This window comes from Calypte anna, chromosome 2, assembly GCF_003957555.1.
Source record: "Calypte anna isolate BGI_N300 chromosome 2, bCalAnn1_v1.p, whole genome shotgun sequence".
Taxonomy (NCBI): Eukaryota; Metazoa; Chordata; class Aves; order Apodiformes; family Trochilidae; genus Calypte; species Calypte anna.
The window spans coordinates 17,445,438-17,470,290 of NC_044245.1; the positions used below are offsets into that span (position 1 = coordinate 17,445,438).

Consider the following 24,853-nt stretch of genomic DNA (forward strand, 5'->3'; position numbering starts at 1 on the left):
TTTTAAAAGTAAAGAATAGGACTTGAAAGAGAACAAGCATGGGATCTATCAAATGCATTAAAAAGCTCACAATACTTAATAGACTCAGAAGCTTGATTTTCAAAAATTATTTAGGTTTTGAAAGGAGCAGTGTTACAAGTGTTACCATATCATGTAGTGTTCTGGACTTATTTTACCACATATAATTTCCTTAGTTTTATTAATAAATGAATGCTTTGAAAAGTATTGCTTTTGAATGCTCCAAATTGACATTCAGCAATTGACACCCAATAAACTTATTTCAATTCCAGAATCTTTCTGGACTAAGCCTGTGTCTGTGCCAAGTCTGCACCATATATAACATACAAATCCAGCCTTGAGGCTTAAATTTAAACTCAGCACATAGGTTTTTACTGAAATGCTAAATGATAGAGACTAATACTCATCTCTGTATATTTGTTACTGTAAGTATGTGCAAAATGAAAAGGGGCAAATTCTAGTAAGTTTTTTTCCATACATATGATCAAGCCAAAATGTCTTTTGATTTATATATTTAATTAAAAAATAAGTTATCATTCTTCATCCTGAAGCACAGGAAAAGTCACACCAGTAGTACATAAATTTTAATCTTTTACTACATTTCATGTCTGATACGTTACTTCAGTGTACTCAGTGTTTGGGTTTTTTAATTTTAAAATTGAGTCAAGCCATTTTCAGTTGTTTTAAATAAAACCCATTGGGTGCTAAGTGATTTATGAAGAATTTATATTACAAAATATTACTAAATACAGTAAGCAAAGTCTGCAAAACAAGGTGTGGTACCACTATTACTTGTTTCAGTTGTAGCATCCAATTCTTGCAGGAGCCTGACTAGTTATTTTTAGCACACTTGCTTAAATACTAGGTGACTATGCAAATGTAAGAAAATGCTAAAAATTAATTTCACCTACCCTTAGCTTTCTAAAAGCTTGGATCTCAAGCTGCACCTTGAGTCACAGGAGGATCTAAAGGCTGTTTCATCCTCTGTGTGAATCATGATGCCCCTCACTTTCCTTTGGCTCCATAGGGGACTTGAAAGACTAAAATCTCTATTTTTTGGTCAGCTAAAAGTGTAACAGGTGAATCTTTCTCTGAGCCCTAGCCATTCAGAAACAAAACTGGATTCTGAAAATTAAATCCTGAAACCAAAATTATCCCAACTGGTCTACATTTTAGCTACTTTTACCTTGCCTTTTCAGTGACTCCCATTTGTTGATGAACATCAATAAATTCCATGAGTTGCCTTTGTAGCACGTTTTCTTTTCCCTCAATTTGCTTAATAAAACCATGCTGCAAAAGACTAGATACTGTTGGACGCTTCTCATAATCTTTAGTCAAGCACCTGTGCTGGCAGAAAAAGCACATGATCACTGAGGAATCAATGCTATGTTTTGAAATTGTTGTCAGTAGCTCATTCATACTTCCATAATAAAAACATCCATTTAATCACAACAGCTCTATACCGAAAATTATTAAGAACTGATGAGTCAAAAAATTAAATTACTGCATTTTAAAACTAAGTATTATTTAAGTTCAGAAAAATAGATATAACAAGTGTGTTAAAATGCTATTTCATGTTTTAAATCTGAAGCTTCACTTGGAAGTCAAACTGGATTTACAAACTAGACTTTTAAGGAAAAATATTAGTAGCAACGGATTTCCACAGTGAATACAAATATATTTTACACATGCCATATACAGATGTTTCATATTCAGCTATAGTGGTCTCAGCTGTTACTCACTTGTTAATGAAGTCATTGAATTCAGGTGACCACAGTTCAGGCTGCTGTAGCGTAGGAGGAGGATTCCTGCAAAGGTCAGTGTGGTAAGTTAATAACCTACTCCACAAAAACAGTGTGTGAAGGCAGGCTGAGTAATAAGTTTTGGAAGGCCACTGAAAAAAGATATTGATTTCCACTGGTAAAAGGAGCATGGGTAGATGATACAATGCCTCCCTGCTTCTCCTGCTTTGCATAACTAACAAGGAGAAATAGCATGGGGATGATCTACCAAGCATTGCAAAGAGTCACTACAGTATTTCCAATCAAGTCAATAAACGGAAATTACTTTTAACAGCCCATTAATCACTGTTCACTTGTAATGGCAAGTTTCTCTTTTCAAGACTGAAACAATACACTTTCTTAAGAGAATTTTAAAAATGAAATTCTATTTTCATTTTTTTCCCAGAGGACCAAATCAATCAACTTGCTGAACAAATTGTCAGAAGGAACTAGCTCTTTATTGATTATTTCTCATTTATCAGGAGATAATCAGAAGTCAAGTGAAGGACTAAATACAGACCTACTGTGAATAAATACTACTTCTACTGTTTTTTCTATTGAGCTTGAGATATTTATTATAGGTGTTAATTTAGTTCAAATGGTTTTAACAGTCCTCTTTCATTCAGAGGTGACATTTTCAGCAAGTGTATTCATAAAGACAGAAGGCATCACCTATAGATGAGGTGAATTTTCTGTCTATTTTCAGTCAATCGTCATAACTGCTTTTCTTTAAGTGCTGCTTAACATTTAGTTTATCACTCTCAGGTTTTACCTAATGGAATGAATGAGTATTGATCTTATATTTACTAGAGGGTAGAAAGGTGCACAGTATTTGTAAGGGTTTAAGTCAGAAGTTCTTTTTAAGACTTAACTGAACTGACTGACCACAGCAATTTGTGACTGCTTTTCAAAGAGCAAGTAAAGGTGAGAAGTATGCCCTGCTTCAGTGCCAAGTGAGCCAAGATTTGTTAAACAAACGGTAATTTAAACTAATTTGGGTGACTTGGCTGAAAAAGACTTGAAGCTCTCACATATACTATGTGGGTACTGCTCTAACTCTTAGAGTGAAGTTCACAAACTGCTGTATGATCATCCCCTACAGATTATGATATTGGTGGTCTTTGAAACACTGTAAGCAGCTCTTTTGGTTCTTTCATCTCGAGCTTCAAGCAAAACAAGAAAGAAGTTGCTACTTGCACTGCCAGAGGACTGCAACACTGAAAATGTCAGGAGCAGCACAAGCTGCTGGCTTTTTCTCAATGTAGGCACAGTCAGATCTGAACTTCTCAATGTGTGCACATATTAGAAGCAGAGCCTGGAGAAAATAAAGCTACTAAAGCCAATGGCACCCTGGCTTCTAACAAAAAAGTTATAGCCAGCAGGACTAGGGAGGTGATCACCCCCATCTGTACATGGCACTAGTGAGGCCACACCTCAAACACTGCATTTGGTTTTAGGCCATTCATTACACGAAGGACACTGAAGTGCTGGAGTATGTCCAAAGAGGGTAATGAAGCTGGTGAAAAGTCTAGAGAACAAATTGTATGTGTAAGAGCTAAGGGAACTGGGGTTGTCTAGTCTGGAGTAAAGAAGGCTCAGGGGAAACCTTAGCACCTCTACAATTACCTTAAAGGGAGGTTGTAGCAAGGGGGGTGTTGGCCTCTTCTCCCAGCTAACAAGTGATAGGACAAGATGAAATGGCCTCAAGTTGTGCCAGGGGAGGTTTAGATTGGATGTTAGGAAAAATTTCTTCACTGAAATGGTTGTCAAGAACTGGAACAGGCTGCTCAGGGAGGTGGCTGAGTCACCATCCCTGGAGATATTTAAAAGGCATGTAGATGTGGAACTTGAAGGCATGGTTTAGTGATGGAATTGGCAGTGTTAAGTTTCTGGTTGGATTTGATGATATGAAAGGTCTTTTCTGACCTAAACAATTTTATGATTCTATGATTTCTAACCTCCTAGTATAAGTAATACAAGAAATTCCATATATTTACACTGTTTAAATTTGAAGAAAGTAACAGTAAAGGAAAAACTTCAGTCTTACCCACAAAGAAATAAACACATCGAGATATTACCTTGGTATTTTGAAGAGTGCCCTCATAGGGTGCAAATCAGCAAGGGGTGGATCTCCATCTCCCAACTCTATTGCAGTAATACCCAGTGACCATGCATCACACCTGGCATCATAGGAGCTATCCAACTGCTGCTCACAGGCAATCACCTGTTGGAGTAAAAGATGGCCATTGGATAGTCAAATGTCTGAACTTAAGAGTACACTCACAGTTGGGGTAATCTCTTACAGGATGGAGATACTGGGTGAAATAAACACACATTAGGAAGCCAAAGCATCCTGTTACTGAAAAAAAAATTAATGCTATACCTAGAGAAAGCAGGTGCCCATGAACACCAGGTTCTCTGACCAGATGTTCACTGAGCTGACAAAAAAGGTGCAAATCCTTGGCTCCTTTAGCTGAAGGTGGTAAACTGCTGAGGGAATTAGAAGGAAACTCAGCAACCCTAAACCTCTTTTCTATGGATTATTCCAGCAAAGTAACTAATGGAGCTATACACTCTCCCTGTGAAGTGAAACAATCAGAGAAGCAGTTGAATTCACTGTCTCCTGCTGAGTCTGTATTCAACCAAATCAGCCATTTTCAAAACCAAACTAATCTTGTGTTTTCTAGTGTATTACAGCAAAAGTATTTAATTTAATACACATTTCAGCTTATCCACAATGCTGGATGAATCTAGAATTTTTCATCTCATTAGCTACAGGTCTAAACCAAAGTGTGTCCCATTAGCTACTTAGCTAGAGCAAGGTGCATAAACAGAGCAGTTTCATGTGCTATAAACGGATGTACGTGCCTGGGTTTGTGTACGCACAAATATTTTAAGTACACAGGCTTATTAATGAAATATTTTTCCTGCCTCAGATTAAAATATATCTATATATGCTTCAACTTCAGGCCAGAAAAGTTTCCAAGGATACATAATACATCTTATTTATTCACAATAACTTCTTCAATTTCTTGAAGATACACAGATACAGAGCTATAGATATACAGTATTAAAAACCTTCCTGGTAGAGAACTCCATAAATAAAAGCTGTAATGTATCACAGTAACATTCTGGGCTCCTTCCATATATCAGGAGAAGAGATACCTAAAGGTATCTACCTAAAGGCTTCTACAGCTGCAAAGTATCAATGGTACTAATCTTTCCTCCTCAACATTTTAGGAAGCAGTTCAACACCTTGCTCTCTGGCTCTAGACATTTTAACTTAAACCTTGCAAACGTATAAGAGAAAAGGACATGGGTCTCTCATTTGGTGAAAGGTCCAGTGTTTAGGAGAAAAGATAAAGCAAGAGCAGAAATGCAGAATGCAGCAGCTGAATACCACTGAGAAAATGTTTCAGAACGTTAATCTTACCTCTGGAGCCATCCAGAACGGGGTGCCCACGGAGGTATTCCGACGGAGACGAGTGCTGGTTAGCTGAGCAGACACACCTGGAAGAATGAAGGGAAGATATCAGAGTTGCTGCTATTTCCACCCAACGCAGTCCTTCTGAATGCTTCCATCCTTGTCTTGTCATGCTCCAACTTCCTCTGAAGGCATATTTCAAATACATCTTTCCAGTTTTCTGGAAAGAGGGGCCCAATCCTCAAAAATATTCAGGACTTCAGCTGAGGTTCTCCGCATCCTTTTTTTCCAGTGACTTGAGTAGGACCAGGGTTAGTCCCCAGTGAGTTTTATTAGGAATCCGACTCCATATATTTTGACTGGCTAGTTACGGTTTTTCTGTATCCTGATTTAGGAGAACAGTGAAGCACCTCTAGGTTAGAGGGGAAGAAGTACTGAACCTTCCACAGATTCCTTTTTTTTCTTTTAATGCTCAGTACTGACACTAGACCTCTGTTTCATTATTTATGTATTTCACGTTGAACACTATAAGAGATATTATCCTCATGTCCTAGCTGCTCTGACATAAAAAGGAAACAACAAAACAAAGTGAAACTTGAAAAATTCTTACAAAACCAGAAGACTCTCCATGCTCAAAGCACATTCTCAAAGCAACACCAAATGCCTGTAAATCAGCTTTGTAACAGGAGCTGTAGTTTAAGGAATTAACTATTTCAGGCTAAGAGCTGGAAGGTGAACTCTAAAATCTAAAGATTCCTTACAGTTTCAAATTAAAAGACACTGACAATATAGGAGATTGAGGGGTCTGCAGCACACTTCTGATCAGCCTGACACCAATTTCCTGCCTGACACAACAAGGGTGCAATTGTTGGAAATATGTATGTGTAAGGGGAGAACAAAACACATGGAGAAAACCAAACCCTTGGCTAGTTGTAACTGGTATGGATTTACATTTCACATAGCCCACTGTGAGGTCCCCCAGAGGCACATTCTGTAGTGCCGATATCATGGATGGCAACAAAGGTGCCCCGTTCTACTCTTGTTCCAACCTCATTCTGACTGACATTGAAGCCCATTTACTTTGCCTTCATACATATATACACCTTCTTTCAGTTCAAAACAAGTTAAAGACTCAGTTTCACTCTAAGTGCCATTTCATTATTTTGAAATACATGATGCTCCAGTCATCACCACTGCCCAGTTGTGTTGTCTGGTTTGAAAATGTTTGATGTTACCTTCCTGAAAATGCTGCAGATGATTCAGAATTCAAATTAACTGCCTGGTGGAAATCCTAACTAAGACTCTGTTTAGTTTTCATTTGATAGTTTTGTGGGTTGTTTGTTTGGGTTTTTTTTCAGTGGAGGTCAAGGAGCAACAGAAGACTTGATCTGTTGTTTGTACACAAAATTTTTGATCACAAAGTATCTGAATTTGTCCATCACAGAAATGTGTGCAACTGCTGAAATTAAGGCAACAAGAAAGATCTCATCTGAGACACACACCCCCATTGCTTTTGTGGCTGCCTCTCTCTAGTCTACCCCAGGTTTGAGAAAGCTGAGCTTCTGTCTCTCTCTGTGCCTGCAGAAAGTTCAATACCCACTGTTGGCACCATGGAAAGCAGGACAAAGCAAGGCTTAGCACAAAGTCCATCAATCCTGCTTCGGCTCAGCTAAACAGAGGCTTTGTTTTTGCTACCTCAAGGTGTTGTCTGAGGTCCAGCTTCCTGCTCACAGAGTGTGGGGTTGTTCCGAGCCCTCAGCAAAAGAGAACGTTCAGGAAGCAAGGAGGAAGCACTCATCACCACGGGTCTCTCATCTTGCAGTGATGCAAATGGGCATCCTTAAGTGATCTTCAGTTTTGGAGAGAGAGGAGGCTGCTCTCCCCTCTCCCTTTATACGTGTCATGGGAATCCCTTGTGCTAAGCTCTTTTTTTAGCCTTGGAAGAGGAAACGGGATTCAAATCTGCAGGCAAAGACAGGCACTAACTAAATTTTTACAATTCCAATGTCAGATTTTATAAATAATAATTCTCTGTAGACATAAGGAACAAAATATAAAGGGAACATTAATGTGCACAATCTTCTCTGCCTATGCACTATTGGTTTTTTTTTTCTCTGAGCTGTAATTATTAAATAAACATAATGATTTTCCCTCCTCCCTTTTTTACTTCAGTAAAAATCTGATTTAATTGGAATTGCTCACAATCACTTTCTTTAGGCTCTTGGGGTTTCTTGTGTACTTTTTGCTTGTTTGTTTTTTTATTCTTTTCCTCTTAGCAGTAAAGTGGCATTTCAGATTATGGAGTGTAGGTCTTATGACAAATGATATTTCCTTAGGCTTTTTCTGTGTCTAGAGGAAAGATGATGTAATTCCACACTTAGTAACATTTCTTCCAGCATTTCAGTAATCAGTCAAGCATATAGCTGGACAGCTTTTTTTAACCTGCGTATTTTCCAACAAAACCATCTTGCTCTTCCCCCTTCCCCTTTACTACTGTTTTAATGCAAAGTCAGTCAAATATTCTCCTGAGAAAAATCTAAAAATAAAACAGTCTTATTACACAGAAAATTTAAATCTTATGGAAGTTAAGAGCTAAGACTTAATAAGTGATTAAGAGTACCAATGCACACCCAAAAGAAAATATTGTGCATTTAGTTGGAAAAAGGCTGCTGCAAATTTTATTTTGGGGGGGTGGGAGGAGAGGATGTTTAGTTGGGTTTCATTTTGGTTTGTTCTGTTGTTCTTTCTTTGTCTTTTTTCTTTTTTTCAGGTATTAGTTTAATAACAAAAGATGGGAATTACACCATGAGTATTATTCAAGATTTTCATAGCAAAAACTGGCAAGTTGGAGTAGCAATGAAAGTAAAGCTGCCTGCTCATGACCTTAACACTCAATAAAAGAGACACAGAGGAAAAATGAGTTCCCTATTATTAGGACAGATTAGTCTCATAGTAGCACCCAATCTGAGCAGGCATTGCTGTGATCTAAACTGGGAGGTTGTTCAACATCGTTTTATGTTTATGTCCTGTGACAGAAGTATTCCTGTTGTACTGGTTGATGCACGTGGCTAGACCTAGCAAATTCTAACAAATTCTCACTTGGCACATGGCAGGGCGACTGCATTCCCAGCATGCTTGTCACTGTATTCATACAGAAAACATGGGCCCTACCCCAAAGGGCTTACACTCTAACTATCACACTGCCCTTGGCTACTTCTTCCATAGCCATTCTTCATTTATGCCTTCAGTGTCCACTTCCCCACCAAAGCATCCTCCCTGTGACCTTGAGACCAAGTTCTAACCAGTAAGATGGAAATAAAGAAACAGGAAACAAAGCTGAAACGAGAAGCCAAAAAATTTAGATTTTTCATCAGCATTCTATAGTGAGAGGTCTTACATTATGTTATGATGAAGCATGACTTCCTTTTCATAAATTTGTGATGCCTACTCCTGATCACCTTCTTGTTCTTCTTGTGTCTGGAAATTATTTCCAGCATTATTTGCTTCATCATCTTCCCAGGGATCAAAGTGAGGCTGACCAGCCTATAGCTTTCTGAATCCTCCTTCTTGCCCTTCTTGAAGATATTGGGTGACAATAGATTTCTTACAGTCCTCAGGAACCTTCCGCAGTCTCCAAGACCTTTCAAAGATTACTAACATTGTCCTTGTAATGACATCAGCCAGCTCCCTCAGCCTCCCCTATCCTCTTGGATGCATCCCATCAGATCCCAGGGACTTGTGTGTGTCCAATTCATTTAAATGCTTCCCAACCCAATCCTTCCCTATGCAAGATAAGATTTCCTTGTTTTTGGACCTTCCCTGTGGTCTCAGGGATCTAAGGTTACTAAAGGTCAGCCTTGCAAGTAAAGACTGTGGCAAAGATGACACTGAGTGCCTCAGCCTTTTCCTTGTCCTTTGTTACCACATCATCCATCTTTATGTATCATTTTAATGCATACTGTTTTAGTGATGAAAACTAGAATTTCCCAAACAGTCAGGAAAATACACACAGCAGATGCAAATCTTTAACTGAAATAGGGCCTGTAAATGGCCTTTTACACCTTCAGAAAGACCAGAAGCCTAGTATTCAAGAAGACCAAGTATATGAGCTGCCTGGGAGATGAAAAATCCACAGTGTTTACTACAGAACTAAGAGGCATGTAGTAAAAAGGGATAAAAAAGTTAATCTGTACTTTAAAATACAGGGTGACATAAATGGAAACTAAAGGAATCAAAGTCCAGTGGCTTTCACAGAAAATTCACAAGAATTACAAAGAAAAGGCATGCTTAGGTATATAAGGAACAACATGAAAATTCTAAATCAGATACAGAATCATTGCTAGGCATATATTGATAAAAATAGTAAACAATGACAAGAACAAACAAACAAACAAAAAAGCATGATGCACCACATTTGTGAGAATTTTACATTAAAAAAAAAAGGCGTTAACACAGCTTCTTTCTTTAAGAAATCTGAGAATCTGAAGACTTTTATTACAGAGATTGGGCAGGATGGTGTAGCAGTGTGATCTAGCTTCCCCTAGTCTGCAGTTCTGATTGCACCCTTTCTCCATGGCCTCCAGTGGAGCAGGTGACCTCCACATGCTCATGACAGTTCAGCACAGCAGGAGGCAATGATTCTAATCAAATCTCATGCTTCCAGGCTTCAGCTGGTTTCCTGAAAGGGATGCACAGGAACATTTGTTTTCCTGATGTACAATTGGCCAGATGTATTTAGATTGGAGAAGCCTCAGGGATCTGGGCAGCTATGCTCAATCTGGTGCAGTATGCTGGTGAGAAAAGTCCTCCTTCTGACATGCTTGCCTTCCTTAGACACTAGATTACAAACTGACTGCCACCTCTGAAACCTAAAAAGGATTTTTCCCATGTGTCTAGGAAAACTCTGGAGATTTTTCCCCTTGTTATAGGACTTTGTTTTCCTGTGAAGATCATCTGGGTTACTGGGAACATCTATGCTAATGGACATAATATTTAAAATACCTAAGGATTGGGATACTTCAGTAGAAATGAGACACTGTGTTCAACTTTCAGGTAAAAAGGAATGGGATGTAGTATACACAGGGGAAACTAGAGTGTTTCTGACAATGTCAAGAGTTTACTATTTTGTGATCCATGAAAAAACAAGAGGAAGTATTTGCTGGCCAGAAAGGGCTATTTTCTTACTTAATGTGTCTCTGGCATACACCACCAGCTCTCTGTGTCAAGATCCTTTAATGTTTAAGCCATCAGTGACATCTCTGTTTATTAGGAGCAGAAAATATTTGAAAGACCAAGTGAACAGCTTATCCTGGATACAGCATTTGGCCACATGATTTTTTTTTTTGTTTTTTTGTTACTGGTCAGAACAAAGGTTTTCATTCACACATGGTACACAAAATAGGTTTTTAAGGACTAAGCCTTCAACAAAGAATTAACATTCAACAATGAAAATGCTCCACAGCTCAAGTCAATACAATACAATCCATCTTATCCCAGCTAACCCTGGTTTGAAAAATCTGGAATTAATTTGATTGGGTTCAAAGCAGTTTGATAAGCTGCTCATGGAGAAAACTTTCTTCAGTGTCTTTTATTGGTATTGGCTTCTGCCATTGTTCCCTAGTAAATGCTTTTTAGAAACAACATGTGAATGTCATGCTATATGGTATGCAGAAATAACAACACAGTAATAGTCTGGGTTTGATCTGAATCAGTGAAGCAGACAGCTTTATTATGGATGCATGCTAGAATGACTTAGGCAAATGCAAGTCTTGCTATGATTCATTGCTTAAAGTGAGCTGAGGGCAGAAAGAAAAATATTTTATTTTTGAACACTTTCAAGTTAAATTATTATAATTAATTGTTTCATTTTTGCAGAATGATTCAGATGGCATTTGGAGCTAATGAAAGGCAAGAAGAAAGAGTTGCAATAGGATATTCTAACTACTCCAGAATAAATAATCAACACAAGTTTGGAAAACTACTGAAGGTCATGCTGAGCTTCTCTTCAATGTCAGCAGCACACGCGAGGCTGGGAACCATGACATGTATTAAAAGGGACAGAGATTAAAATGTCCTTTCCCAAAATGTCCTTATACTCAGACCCGGACCACTCGCAGTTGACTTCTCAGCTTAGTCACTGAGCACAAGGTGGCTCTCGACTCCCAGTCCATTGCAGCCTGACTTGTACTGCCTGCATTTGCAGCACAGAACTGGGAGCTTTCTCTCCCCCTGCAACCCCATGTGCCACACACAGCTTGCTAGACTGATCTGTGATAAATCAGATGTGATTATTAAGAGTGTTTGTGGTAGGGAGAGAACACAGCAGCAAGGGAACATGAGAGCTGGTGAGGTGTCACAATGGAAGGATGAAGCTCAGCTCTGTCATTCCCTTCCCAACTTCCAACCCAAGATTTCAGATGCTGTCCCCATAAGACCATCAGAAAGCTCAGATGAAAACCAGGAGAGGTGAGCAATAAAGCAGATGGAACTATTAAGATGGATCCTTACCACAGAATCATAGAATAATTTGGGTTGGAAGGGACCTCTACAGGTCATCTAGTCCAACCCCCCTGCAAGAATGGACTTATTAATTATGCTCCATTACATTGCAAACACAAAAGCTTACCTGCAATTTCCAAACTGCATGGAAGAAATAGTTCCAGTATTAAACAAAGCAATGTCAGTTTTCAGTATGTATAAAGAGCAATACAGTATTACCTCCCCAAACTGTTTTTTCACCAATGAGTTACACTCAGGTTAGATCTCTAGTTGCTCAGGCTACTGTACATCCACAATAAAACTGTGCTAGCTACATGCAAAGTGTGACATCTGAAACTGCACAAGAAATGCCAAGACAATATTTACACACAACTTCTAAGTCCAACAGATCTCACAAAAGCAAAAAATTCAAACTAAGCATGTCTGAAGTACAAAAAAAATCACTTTACCTTCGCTATATATTCCATGGATGTAACAATACATTAATAATGCAACAATACATTTAAATAATGCAGTCTCTTTATCCACAGTACTAAAGGAACCCTTGAAGTCAACTATTCTAACTACATGCAGAACAGCTTGTGATTTTCCATCACCTGCCAGCAGCAGTGAGATTGCATTACTTCCTTTCCATGTCTTCCACTGGAACCTGCTTCACCTATAAAAAAACCTTAGATCTTTCCAATGTATTGCTTTACAGAAACTCTTAATGATGGAGAGTTTCAGATACCACTAATGAAGTGCCTAAAAAGAAACTGAAAATGGACAGGACCAATCCTTTTCAATTTTACCACAGTGACAGTACTAAGCAAAGTGGAGGGGAATCACAGGATGTTAGAAATAGGCTTGTATTCCAAACATTCAATGAGTCTTCCAACATGTTATTTTCATTATGAAAATCTGAACTTCTAAGATTCATCTAGATGTCTGACTTTTTTTCTCCTGTGACCTTACATGGCAATATTGTCAACAATCTAATTACATGTGGTATAAAAGTATGGTTTTGTTTGATGTATAGAAGGACATGGCCTTCAGCAAGAAATTGTGCTGCTGTAAAACAATGCACTTGCCTAAGTTGTGGAGCACAATTTATACTTACATTTTTTCTGGACATTTCCAAGGCAACAGCTGCTTATCCTGGGATATTTCTAGTCTGTGACAGCAAGCTTCAGCATTCTCATAAAAGTATGAGTTACCTGTGCTCTTGTTCAAGACTATCAGCCTACAAGGTCAACTCTAAAAAAACAGCTGAAGAGGAATTTTCCATCAGCATTACACTCTCCTCTTTTTAGCTAAAAGAATCATGTGACTGGAGATGTTTCCAAACTTTCAGTGGGAAAATGGTTCATTTCCTCCATGACTCCCCACATGTCAGCAACCTGTCTAGTTTGCTGATAGCAAATTGTGTCCTCTTCTTTCAATAATATGTAAGTGTGAAAAGCTCTGCCTTCCAAGCTCCCAGACTTACTGCAATGGCAAGGGATTTCAGAAACACATCATATCTTTCAAAATGAAATGTCACTTGGACTTTTTCAGACCAAAGTTAAAACAATAACAGTAATAATTCAGCTAAGATTCTTTTCTCACATTTTGCAACAGCACGTTATTTGACATTTCAGAATTTATATAGAGGAACTGTGATTTAGACTAACATTATTTAATACATGAAAGGCCCCATGCAGCACCCTGATTTCAGGAAAAGAAATTGAATTGAGAGTGTCTATTTGAAGAAGCAAGTGTTTGTCAGCATAAGCAGATGTTATACACTCAGCTTCCTATGAAATTGGTTACACATTGTAAGATTCAGATGAATATATGAATTTTTATTAGAGATGATGTGTGCTATGTGTGCAAGTGACTTCAGGCCAGTTTTTAAACTGAGGAAACAAGGTCAGACACTGAAACATACATAGGCAATAAAGGCTGCAGATAAATTAGATCCAAGACTTTCAAAAGATATCTAGCACTAAATTAATTTGGACTTAGGTGCTAGAGGTTTTCTGAAAATGTTATTAGTTGCTTTTTTGCCACCTTCAATAGCTAAAAATTCATTTGAAATCTGGCTCTTAAACATCAATCCACTACATACAACCAGAAATCTGAGAAACACATGTAAAATATTTACTTCCCAGGACACTAATAAGCAACTGTGCAGATAATTATGAATATTTATTAAAAGGGAATTCGTTTCATACCCTGCTTTCTTCCTACTCTTTTATACAGTATATTATGTAATTTTCACCCCTTAAAGTGTTGCAGGCAATTTAATGTAAATAAATCTTTTTATATCAAATCTCTATTTTATGCTGAAAACATAGCAGCAACATTTGAATACAGTGCAGTTGTTTATCTGTATTGATGAAGCAGAGGATGCTCCCTGCTTGGAGCATAATTACTGTGATACTCAGGCATTAAATCCTTCCCCAAACGTTTTTCACCAGCAAAGCTTAAAAGCTAATTTCCACAAATGTTCAGGTAGCAAAACTGCCTTCAGTCAACCCTCTTCTTTTAAAAGGAAAATGGGGACTCTTAATGTATATGGATGTTTAACAAAATTCAGTAACTGAATCTGTGATCATAGGATGTGCTTAAGAGTAGATCCCCTTGGCTGATACTCACTGTCTGTAGTAAAAAATAATTATTTTGTTTATCTCTGCTAAAATAAATTACCATACTGGATGGATGTGAGATGAGTGTATACTTTCCTGGTAACAGTATTTCAAAATTCTTGTGGCTTAGACAATTCAAACTAAAACTTCTATCTGCCAGCTACTTGATAAGAAATTGAGCTCTGAAGGCATTGGTGTGGAGATGTTATGAACTCATTTACTTGATTTGATCATTAATCTATGAACTGGGATTGGCTGTTAGATATGATAACGTTGCTGAGATGATTAAACAAAATTACAGCAGATTTTTATAGGAAAGCAAAAATTTTACTCTTTTAAGCAATCTGGCTGAGACTTTGCCACTCTATTTGTTCAAAGTCTTTCTCCTTTCTTTAATTACCAATACCTCTACAAAAGGGAAACAGTTCAGACTGTTAGCCTGTATTTTGAGATTTTTCCACACACTTTCTGTGCCACCTCAAGCCACTCAGTTTCTCAAAATTTCAGATCCTCAGCTCTTAAGTGGGAATTATAGTAATTTATGTCCTCATAAGAGTGTTGTGAAGGTCATCTATTAGACTGCAACGCCTATGAGACAACCATAAGGCAATGTCTATAAATTGTGTCCCAAAATGAAGCTTCTGGAAAGTCAATACTGCTGTGAAACAAAAGATTCACAGTGGTGTTACACTGCACTCCAAGTTCTAAGAGTACAAAAAGAACAAAGGAAAGAAAAGGTGATTTAATTCACTGAAAGTTAACTGTTTTTTCACTTACAAGTCTTAAAAAGTTCCTAAGTGTACTTTAAAACAAAAAGAAAATAAATAAATTTTTACATGTCAGAAGTTCAAGTTATATGATCACAGAACACAGACTGAGAATAGGTCCTTTTATAATACTGTTTTCTATAAGGCACAGGTTCATCATTCAGATACAGGTTTTGTGTACTTGTTCACATGAAAACAACCATAAAATGTATCAGTGAGAAGAGAAGAGAAAAAGGCTCTTCAGGAACAAATCAGCATCCAGCATCCAGGAGAATGAAATAGACAAAATTATCTTGGCAAGGGATCACTTCCTCTGTCAAGTGTGAAAAAGTCCTTGATACACTGTCTCTGCTCCTCTCTCCACAACAGAAAAGCTGTGTGCATACTAGAAAGGGCTGTGTGATTATTTGGGTCATTTTAATTTGCTTGCATGGTCCCATGTAATAATTGGTTCAACCTAAAACAAAAACTTTGCTTCCTCTGAGTAAAAAAAAGAACCAGAGGAAAAAAAAGAATCTACCTCATTCTATAGCCTTCACATTTACAGGCTCACATAACAAAAGATGGCTACATGTTTCAGTCCTTGATCCTATAAATGTTTATGTACAGCAGTCTATGGCAGTGCCAAAATGAGATATTTTGATCAACTCCCATTCCTGGCTAAAAAATCCTCTTGGAATCTGATTAACGTGGGTTTAAACCCTCTTAAGTAGAAGACATAAATCCTCCAAATCCCAGCTGAATACCTTAAACATCAGCCTGAAAGGTGAATAGCATGTCTTCCATGATGATTGTATGAAGACTACATAATATTTTCCCATTTGAAATTACAAATTCTTGCTTTCAGATTGGTTTGGGGGAGGAAAAAAAAGCCAGAAAAAAATCAATCTATTCTTATGTTCATGTGCAGTTCCTACATTCCTTTGAGAGGAAGGACTGTAGGTATTACAGACCTCTCTTCACCCACAAGTAAGTTTGTGTCTGTACATTTGTTTCTTGCACATGTTCTTATCTGTGCTTCGGCATCACATTTTTTCCCACAAGATTTTTAAGATTATTTTTCAATTACAGCCTTGGAAGTAGATCACAGTAGTAGCTGAGGAATAAAGAATGCAGGTCCTCATCCCTATAGCTTTGTATTTTTTGACAGCAGCATGAGTGAATTAATTTTCAGGAACATTGATCCTCCATGCCTTTAATTGCCTTCAGGACCTTAAAAAAATTAGCATCCCCAACACATTAAAAAACTGTGGGCAAAAATATTGATTTTGTATCACATTAAACTTCCAGACTATCAGAGAATACTAGTATGTATGTATGGCAGATCATTTAGGAAGTCTGAAGGCTTTTCAATGGAAATTTTAATCTGAGGAATAAAACAATAAACAAAAATACATGAATTCTAAGAAGAATTAGCAGTCCTAGTACTTGCATGGGGTTGTGGATTAGTAGAAGTTGAATTAATACGAACTACTGGCAGGAAGACACTATACTATGAGAGTTAAACCCCCCTGATTAATTTAAACATTTTTTATGTATCAATTGAATAAATCTCAGTACAAAATAGAAGGGTAAAGGAAAAATAAAGATTTTCCATCTGCCATGGACTCATGATATTTACAATTGTATGCTATGCTGTGAACTAGTGACCAGTTAATTGAATTTACACATTAGAAGACAGTGTGCTATGAAAGGGTAATAGTTAAGAACAAGCATTGCAAATTTTTATTCCCTCCTTATATAAAACAGCAGTCAATACATTTTTAAGGAAAATCACTGTGGTGTGGTTCATAAATAACATTTTGCATCCACTTACCTGTGTCTCTGCTTTTCCCTTTTGGTTGTGAAACCAGATGGCAGAGTTCAAGAATCACTTTAGGTCTAACACTTGAACAGCCCCCTTTCACTTAATTGCAGTCCTTGCATTTAGACTCACCAGAAGTAATGTCAGTCTTCCCAGGCTTTGAAAAGTGGGGATTTCCTATAAAATACCCACTATTCTACTGCCTTGAGGTAGTATCTCTTGTTTCAAATGAAACTAATCAAGTACATGTGACTGAGGTGGAGCTCTACCACTCTTTACAATATCTAGTAAATCTTAAGTCCTCTCATATACAACATGAAGCTTTTGTCTATTGGCTCCTAATTTCACTGAACCAGAACATGGTTCTGGAGGAAGTAAACACTAACATTATTTGGAACCCTATTAAATTTCTTCAACACTTCACTGACTATGTCTGCCCCAAAGCATTTGGCACTTAGACATATTATAACTTCTATTTCTTAGTCATGATATCAAAACAGCATTAGTAAAGCTGCTGCAAAACCCAAAGTTGTAAAAACACTGTGAATATTTTATTTCTACCAAGTTAAAAAAAACAACTTGGGCTATCCAAATGTTTTTCAATAAAGAACTCAAAAACCTAATAAAACCTAATATCATTAATCTTTTCTGATTTGTTTACTCTGTTTTATTTTCTGTGCTTCAGATGTAAAACATTAGGTTTATGTGTAAGTAAACATAACATACCAAAATCCACAAGCTTGACTCCTCCTTCAGTGGTCAGAAGTATATTATTTCCCTTAATATCACGGTGGATAGTTTTGTTTTCATGCAAATGCTGAAGTCCCTGGAAGGTGAGATGTAAACATGAACTTTTTACTAACTGCTCTGTCCTCTGTATTACATTTGCAGAACAAAAAGGTAGCAGAAAAGTATGAAAATACTTAAACCAGATTATTTTTTTAATCCCAAAACACAGAAATGTAATTCTTACTGTAAAAACACTTGGCACACCATGAGGAATATTTATTTTTTAACTGCCCCACTTTATTTCAAATAGAAATCTTAAAATACAAGCAGGGGAAAAAAGCACTATAAATCTGCATTAAATGTTACACCTTTAGAGTACAAATTCAAAGAAAACTTCTGGGGCCTAAACTGCTGGGGCCTAAATTCCACTGCAGAAAGTCACATTCTGGTTAAAAGAAAATTAAAAATGAAGACACTTGTTCCTGATTACAAAAAAAGAAAAAAAAAAAAAGTGTTGCAGTAGTGTTTGAATTAAGTAGATCTGTTGATCATTTTGCTATAAAAATACTTTGGATCTAGACATAAGTAGTTGAACAGTATTTTGACAATATTTCTCTCACCCCCAAAAAAGCTATTTTGATGGAGAACTGTATTTAATAAGAAAAATTAATCAATGGTGAGAAATCAATTTCCATTATCTTAATAATGAAACAAACAGATTAATTGTTCTTTACCTTGCTTGTTTAAAAAGAACCCTCTGAATTACATATTACCTAAATTTCATTAGTCACAGCAATAACACAAGATACTGAGCTGTGTTAGTGGGGACATGCTCTTCTCTCAAAGCAAAAATATGAGCTGAATATTGACTGTCCTTTCACTGAGAGCTTATCTTACCATCAGAGCTTCATGTAAAATGTAAGCAATTATAAGTTCATTCATCCTTTCACCTCTCTTCAGAAATCCTTTCACAAGATCAGTCACAGATCCACCATTGCACAGCTGTAAAACACCAGGAGAATATAAAAAGGAATTAAGAAGTAAGAGAGTAGCCACCTGGTTTAAGTTTTCAATAGTCTTTGTATTTGTAGTCAAATAAGCTTCTATAAACCAGCAAACCACAAATTTGTCCTTATGCCTACCACGTATACAAAGCAACTTTTGCCAATTTTTCTTCCACTACTTTCTGCATTTAATAATTCTCAAACATAAGCACAGCAGTGGTTCTTTGTTTTCCTATGGACATGGTTGCTTTTCACTGAAACAGAAGTAGCTTATAGTGCAATAAATTTGCTGGGAAGGCATGTTCTGTGGGGCACACAAATGGCTTCTGACATTTATCATGTGCAACTCACCAGCGATGTGGAGTATTAAGGCATCAATTTTCAGGTGCAAAAGCTACATACAACATAAAATGGATTTAAGGCACCAGAACACAGAAAAATTCCCCCAAGAAGAAAATCTTCCAAGGGGAAAGCTGCCCTCTTTGCCAAGCAACATTTAATTCCTAGTGCAGAAGGATGTTATAGTTCAGGGGAACGGCACCATGGAAACTGATGAAAGTGCTGTGGGAAGAAAAGTTTCATCTCCCACTGAAACTGGTGGGCCATGGATGTAAGATGAATTACAGCCCTTGTAGCATCAGCATTGTCAGATTCTTATTTGAGATGCATAGACAGTCTACACTGGAAATACATTCTTTAGTCTAAGATCCAGTTAGACTCCAGGAACCCTCTGTCCTGTCCCAGCTACATGGGAAGCAGACGTTTGGCCTTGCTCTCTAAAAAGTTTAGTGAGCAGAAGTTACCAGCAGCTTAATTCAGACCTGCAGTATTTTATATGTTAATTTTTATCACTAAACCTTTTTTCTGCAGGAGGAAGCAACGCTGTAAATTTAAGTGATACCTCTGTAGCAGTTATACAAATACAAAGATGGAATTGGTACTTAAGCCCTTAATGATCCATAATGTACCTAATAATACTCTGATTGAAGAGCCAGTGCCTCTGTAGAGGTATAGTTGCTTCCTAGAAAACAGTGTTAAAAAACTTTAAGTTTTACACTGTATCATCCCATAGTTTTTCATATGAAAATAACTACCCACATACGGCATTTCACAACATAGCACAATATGGTAATTCCTTTTGGCTACAAATTTGAAGTCCATTCTAATCCAGGGCATTATTTATCATCAAAACCTTTCAACTACGGAACTCCGGACATCAGATACTTTTCTAGATGATTTTTTAAATCAGTACTTTTACAGCTCTATTTTTTTCTGTGCTGCAATTACAAAAAGACTTGCACCTTACAGTATGAAACATTTTATAGCCCTTTTATCCAAACAAAGTAATTTTCTGACTACCTCTGGAAGCCCTGGGCTGAGTCGAATTTGCACCACATGAACGCCTACACAATGACCATTCAGTACCTAAGTCTTGTGGCACGATGTGTGTGTTCTTCATCAGGTCAATGAGGGCTCTGTTCTGATAGATGCTGAGCTCTACAGCAACAATCTTTGAACTCACTTAATCTCTTCAGTGGGACAACATGCATGTTTAGAGAGGGAAGAACTGATATGCTTAAATTATGAGATTAAAAGCTTTGCTGGATCAGGGTCAGATTCTGAAGTAGGATTTAATTTACTGACTTCAGCTGACTTACTGTCTCCACTGAATTTTTCTAGGTTTTGTGGGAGTTTTGTTGGCTTTTAATTGTTTTTTACTGTTTTTGGTTTTGTTTTACAATGAGATTGTCTTTACAGGGTCTCCACTGTTTTAACTTTTCTTCATCACCAACATGTTTGATCAAACCAAGTGGAACTGAAGCTGATTAGTGACAAACCAATTGTGAAAGAAATTACACATATGATATTCTTCAAACTACTTTTCTTCATGGTCAAGCATAAAATTTTTGCTTCTTATAAAAAGAACTACTTCTATTTTCTTTACAGAACACGATATCTGCTAGTCTTTCTATTCAAGGTAGAGAAAACTAACCCAAGAAAGGAATATATTTTTTGTTGGTGGGAGAAGGAAGAAACTATATCTCAGAAATCACCTTCTTCAAAGTTTATTTAGGTCTAAAGTTAGGTCTTTAGATCTAAAGTTTAGTTAGAATTAAAACTGAACTTATTTGCTTGGGTCAGCAACGTTGATTTTTACATTCTAAACATGTTGCTTTAGCTAATTTTTCTACCCCTCATAAGGTATAGATTCCTATTTTGAGATTAATATCTGTATTATAAGATAAAACCTATCTAAAATATCAGGTAAAGTAAGATACTAAAACTGTGATTATTTTAGACCAAACCAAAACTGCAGCTGAGTATATAAAAGGCCAGCTGAGCAGGTCTTGAAGAAAAGCAGAAGGCACCCACACTACCATGGAAATTCTCCATGGATTCCCACGGCAGGGTGGCTGCTTAGGCAGAGTTCAGCTGAGGATGTCATCAACACAGGCTCTTCCATGCACTGGGCACCTTTTCTTTTACTGCTTCTGTCTCAAAGAGTTGTACTTTCACTTACATCAGACAATTTTTATCTTCCTGAGACCACTAGCATAGGAGGGAGAGGAGGAAAAAGGCTAGGTATTAGGATGCAAACAGCTATAAGGACAAAAAGGGATTATTGGAATACAACTCCAATTAGAAAAGGAGATTATGGCAGACACTGTATGTGTGTGCTCTGAGCTGTGCAGGGCAGGAGGGGGGAAACAATGACGACAAGGATGACACAGGCTAGTATTAAGCTTGTTCTATTTTTCTACATGCTAAAGAAGTCCTCATGGGTAAAATGTTGCATCTGGTCTCATTTCCTATTTCTATTGTCTACTTTTTGCAAGTGAAGCTGCCATATGTCCTTAGAAGTATGCACATAACTGTAGTTCTACTGCCTTTCTTTGTTTTGACTCAGGCTATCACACTGCATGTGTGTTCAATGTAAGTTTATCATGAACACCTCAAGAGTCCCTATCCTAACCCATCAAGTTTTTCTCTTCCCTCTCAAAAGAAGAAGCTACAGAAAACTACAATATTCATGCCTTGAGTAGTGTTGAACCATGCTGCCTTGAGAATATGGGTAGACAGGGAGATAAATTATCCTTGGGGATGCTGATGTGGAACAAATTCATGACATCAAAGGGGAAACAAATAACCCATACATCATAAGTGTATATATATATATATATATATATCAGATTTCCTTAAGTCAGACAGTCCTTCAATGAGAGATATGAGAGATTAAAGTACAAACATTATTCAGCAGTACTTCCATACTGGAATTTTCCTGGGTGTTGCTATATCTTGCAGTTTACAATTATCTATAATAGATAATTTCTGCTTCTTCTCTAGTGGCACACTGTCCACAGTAGAAAAAACTATGTAGCCTCTTCCCAAGTTATCGTGCTTGAGTTAAGCTAACTGTAATGCTTGGATGACAATAAATCATGAAGTCAACAGAGATAACTTTTTAAAAAAAGACTTTTCTAGTTTCCAGTGAAACATCTAGAGATGAGAGGTGCTGGTAGCTATTATTTTGTTGAAAGCATTGTGAACTCACATGGCCAAATAGCTCATTAGTCTGTTTCAGTACTCCACATAATTTGCTAAAATCACCTCAGAATACTTTGATGAAAGGCACTAGACTAGAAGCAGAAAACGAGAAACACATGGAGAACTTGGGACACAGACATACTAGAGAAGCCAAGCTGTGCCACAGGGCTGCTTCCTACCCTGAAGGCCAAAGTAACTCACCAAATACAAGTGTCCTATCTGTCATGAGCCATAGAGTCTAATGGGAGAAGAGAGTTAACTCAAGTTCTCTCTCCTACTCTCACAGAGCACACGTGCACACATTGTCTCTTGCATGCACAGATGCATTTATTGCTGTTTGTATCACTACTATAATACCTATTTCACGGAATTAGTAATCCTAGGAGGAAAACCGAGTATGGGAGAAGGGGTGGTGTCTGTTAGCTCAGGTCTGGCAGCAGCAGTAGCAGATATTAACCAAAGGGTCTTTCTTAGTTTGGTTCTCAGATAACACATACTCTGCTATCTGAAATGCATGCAAAACCAAACCCTTCAGTCTGAACTGTTTTTAAGAAGTCTCCAAAGGCTGTGTTTATCCAACGATGGATAGAAATCCTCTTTTAAGCTTTGAACAAACTTAATTTAAAGAGAGAGATTCTTATAAATGTCCAGCCTATGAGACATAGTAAGAGAAGATATTAGTGATCCTCCCACAAGGATGTTATTTAGAAATGTCATCCTGATAACTCTGTACATGAGCAATTTTCATCAATTTAATGTTAGTCACTTCTTTTGTCATTCTCTTGTGATTTACAGGTTATTTTCTTAACTGGCTGTATTTTCACTGCCTGCACTGTTAGAATGCAAATATTACTTGCAAATACAAGCAAGTAAAAGGTGGTAAACTGAACATGGGACACATAAAAGGGAGTGGAGAAGGTGGAGACAGATGCTTCCCATAGGCACACAGGAAAAGATAAAAGTCAGCAATCCCCAACTGCAAGATAGTAGATTTCTATGGGACATAAAGGAAAAATTTTCCTATACAGAGTGGTTAAGCACTGGAACAGATTGCTCAGTCTGTGTTAGCTTCATTCTTGGGAGATATTCAAAAGTTGAACGGAAAAGGCCCTGTACAACCTATAAATTTAACTTAATAATCTTTGAGCAGGAGCTGAACGAAATAATCTCCAAAGGCCTCTTCCAAGCAAGCATTTCTATGATCCATAGTATTTCAATTTTAAAGTTCTCAGTCCTTAGTATGGATATTTAGACAGCAGAAACAGGGGAAAAGGACTAAAGAAAACCTGCATACTTAGACTAAGGGAAAGAAAAATGTGATAGAAAACTTGGAACATGTGAAAACCTGCCTGAAAGGTCTGTAGCTCTGATGGCCACACAAAGCTGTAACAGATGTGTTTGGGACACAGGCAATGAAGGGCTCCTCCCTTATGATTTTCTGGCACTCAAAAGGCAGACTCGTACTGGGATGATACACAGTCCTACACCCAGCCATCTGCCACAACCCGGGGCTACTGTAGTTGAACTATTAGTATGCAAAGCTGTCTTTAGCAATAGATGTATAAAATAGCATGATCCTAACACATGAAAGATCAGTTAGAATTTTCATCACATCACAGTCATGCAGGCATTCTTTGTAGGTCTCAGTTGCTCTTTCCCTGACCTGGCTGATAGATTTCTCTATTCAGCTCCTCTGGATTCTGATGACCATTGAATAAGGTTTCAGTATTAGCTTTGCTTTTAAGAAAACTACCAGTTGCACTTTTGTTAGGGCTATTGAAGCCTTTAATCATCCAACTGCTCCTGATATATGCATCTGCACTAAGCTGCTGGGTAACATTTGCTTGCATCCAGCAGTTGTCAAGGTGCTTTCATCTTATTTCAGTAGCTTGGATGAGAATAGCAGGGCAACTGCAATTACTGTCTTCCTTCTCTTTACCAGCTGCACAGACATAAATGACTTGGTAGTAAATCACCTATGTACAGCTTACAGCATGCATGGGTGATAGTTATGAAATGTCATATTGTCCAACCTTGCTTTAATTTTATTACACATAAGAATGCTAAAAGCATCTCAAGCACAAATCTCCATTTTTTTCTGTTCTTAGTATAGATCAATAATCTGACCTGTTCCACTGAGCATGCTGTACAGCCCCTGAGCTGACTGGACCTTCCTTTTAGTACTGACTGCAGTAAGACTAGAAGATTTTGATTTGTTGCTGTTCTGTTGCCAGAAAACTACAGAAATATAGGAGGTAAAAGGGAGCTGAAGAAATAATTCAGTCCACTGTATCTGCACTGTGTTGAGATCTGCTGCTTTCAAGCGGTCCTTGAAAAGACATTTGTCTAACCTGCTCCTAAAAAAACTCCCACTGCTGGAGACTTCAGTCTTTCAAAGTAGCCTATTTCTGTGTTTCTCTAGCCTGGTAGAGCATTTTTCCTAATAGCCAACCTGAATCTTTTTTGCTCTGAGAATAAATTATCATTAGCAGAGGTCCAAAGACACAAATGTCATCTACCTGGACCTCTGCTAAGCATTCAACACTGTCTCTCATGACTTCTCATCTCTAATCTGGAATGATACAGATTTGATGGAAGGACCACTCATTGGACAAGGAACTGGCCGGACGGTCACACCCAAAGAGTTGTGATCAATGGCTCAGTGTCCAAATG

The 24,853-nt window shown here is 37.5% G+C and overlaps 1 protein-coding gene across 2 annotated transcripts in view; it reads right to left on the reverse strand.

Annotated features, from left to right (window-relative positions):
* The window catches only part of MYO3A (myosin IIIA), a 108,173-nt gene that overhangs the window by 65,276 nt on the left and 18,044 nt on the right, over nt 1-24,853 (reverse strand). For both annotated transcript variants that reach the window (XM_030445416.1, XM_030445415.1), the window contains exons 3-8: nt 18,528-18,632; nt 17,628-17,727; nt 5,233-5,309; nt 3,878-4,023; nt 1,761-1,826; nt 1,205-1,360 (exon numbers count right to left, since the gene is read on the reverse strand). In XM_030445416.1, the coding sequence (XP_030301276.1) occupies nt 1,205-1,360; nt 1,761-1,826; nt 3,878-4,023; nt 5,233-5,309; nt 17,628-17,727; nt 18,528-18,632 (650 nt within the window). The remainder of the gene's footprint in view (nt 1-1,204; nt 1,361-1,760; nt 1,827-3,877; nt 4,024-5,232; nt 5,310-17,627; nt 17,728-18,527; nt 18,633-24,853) is intronic.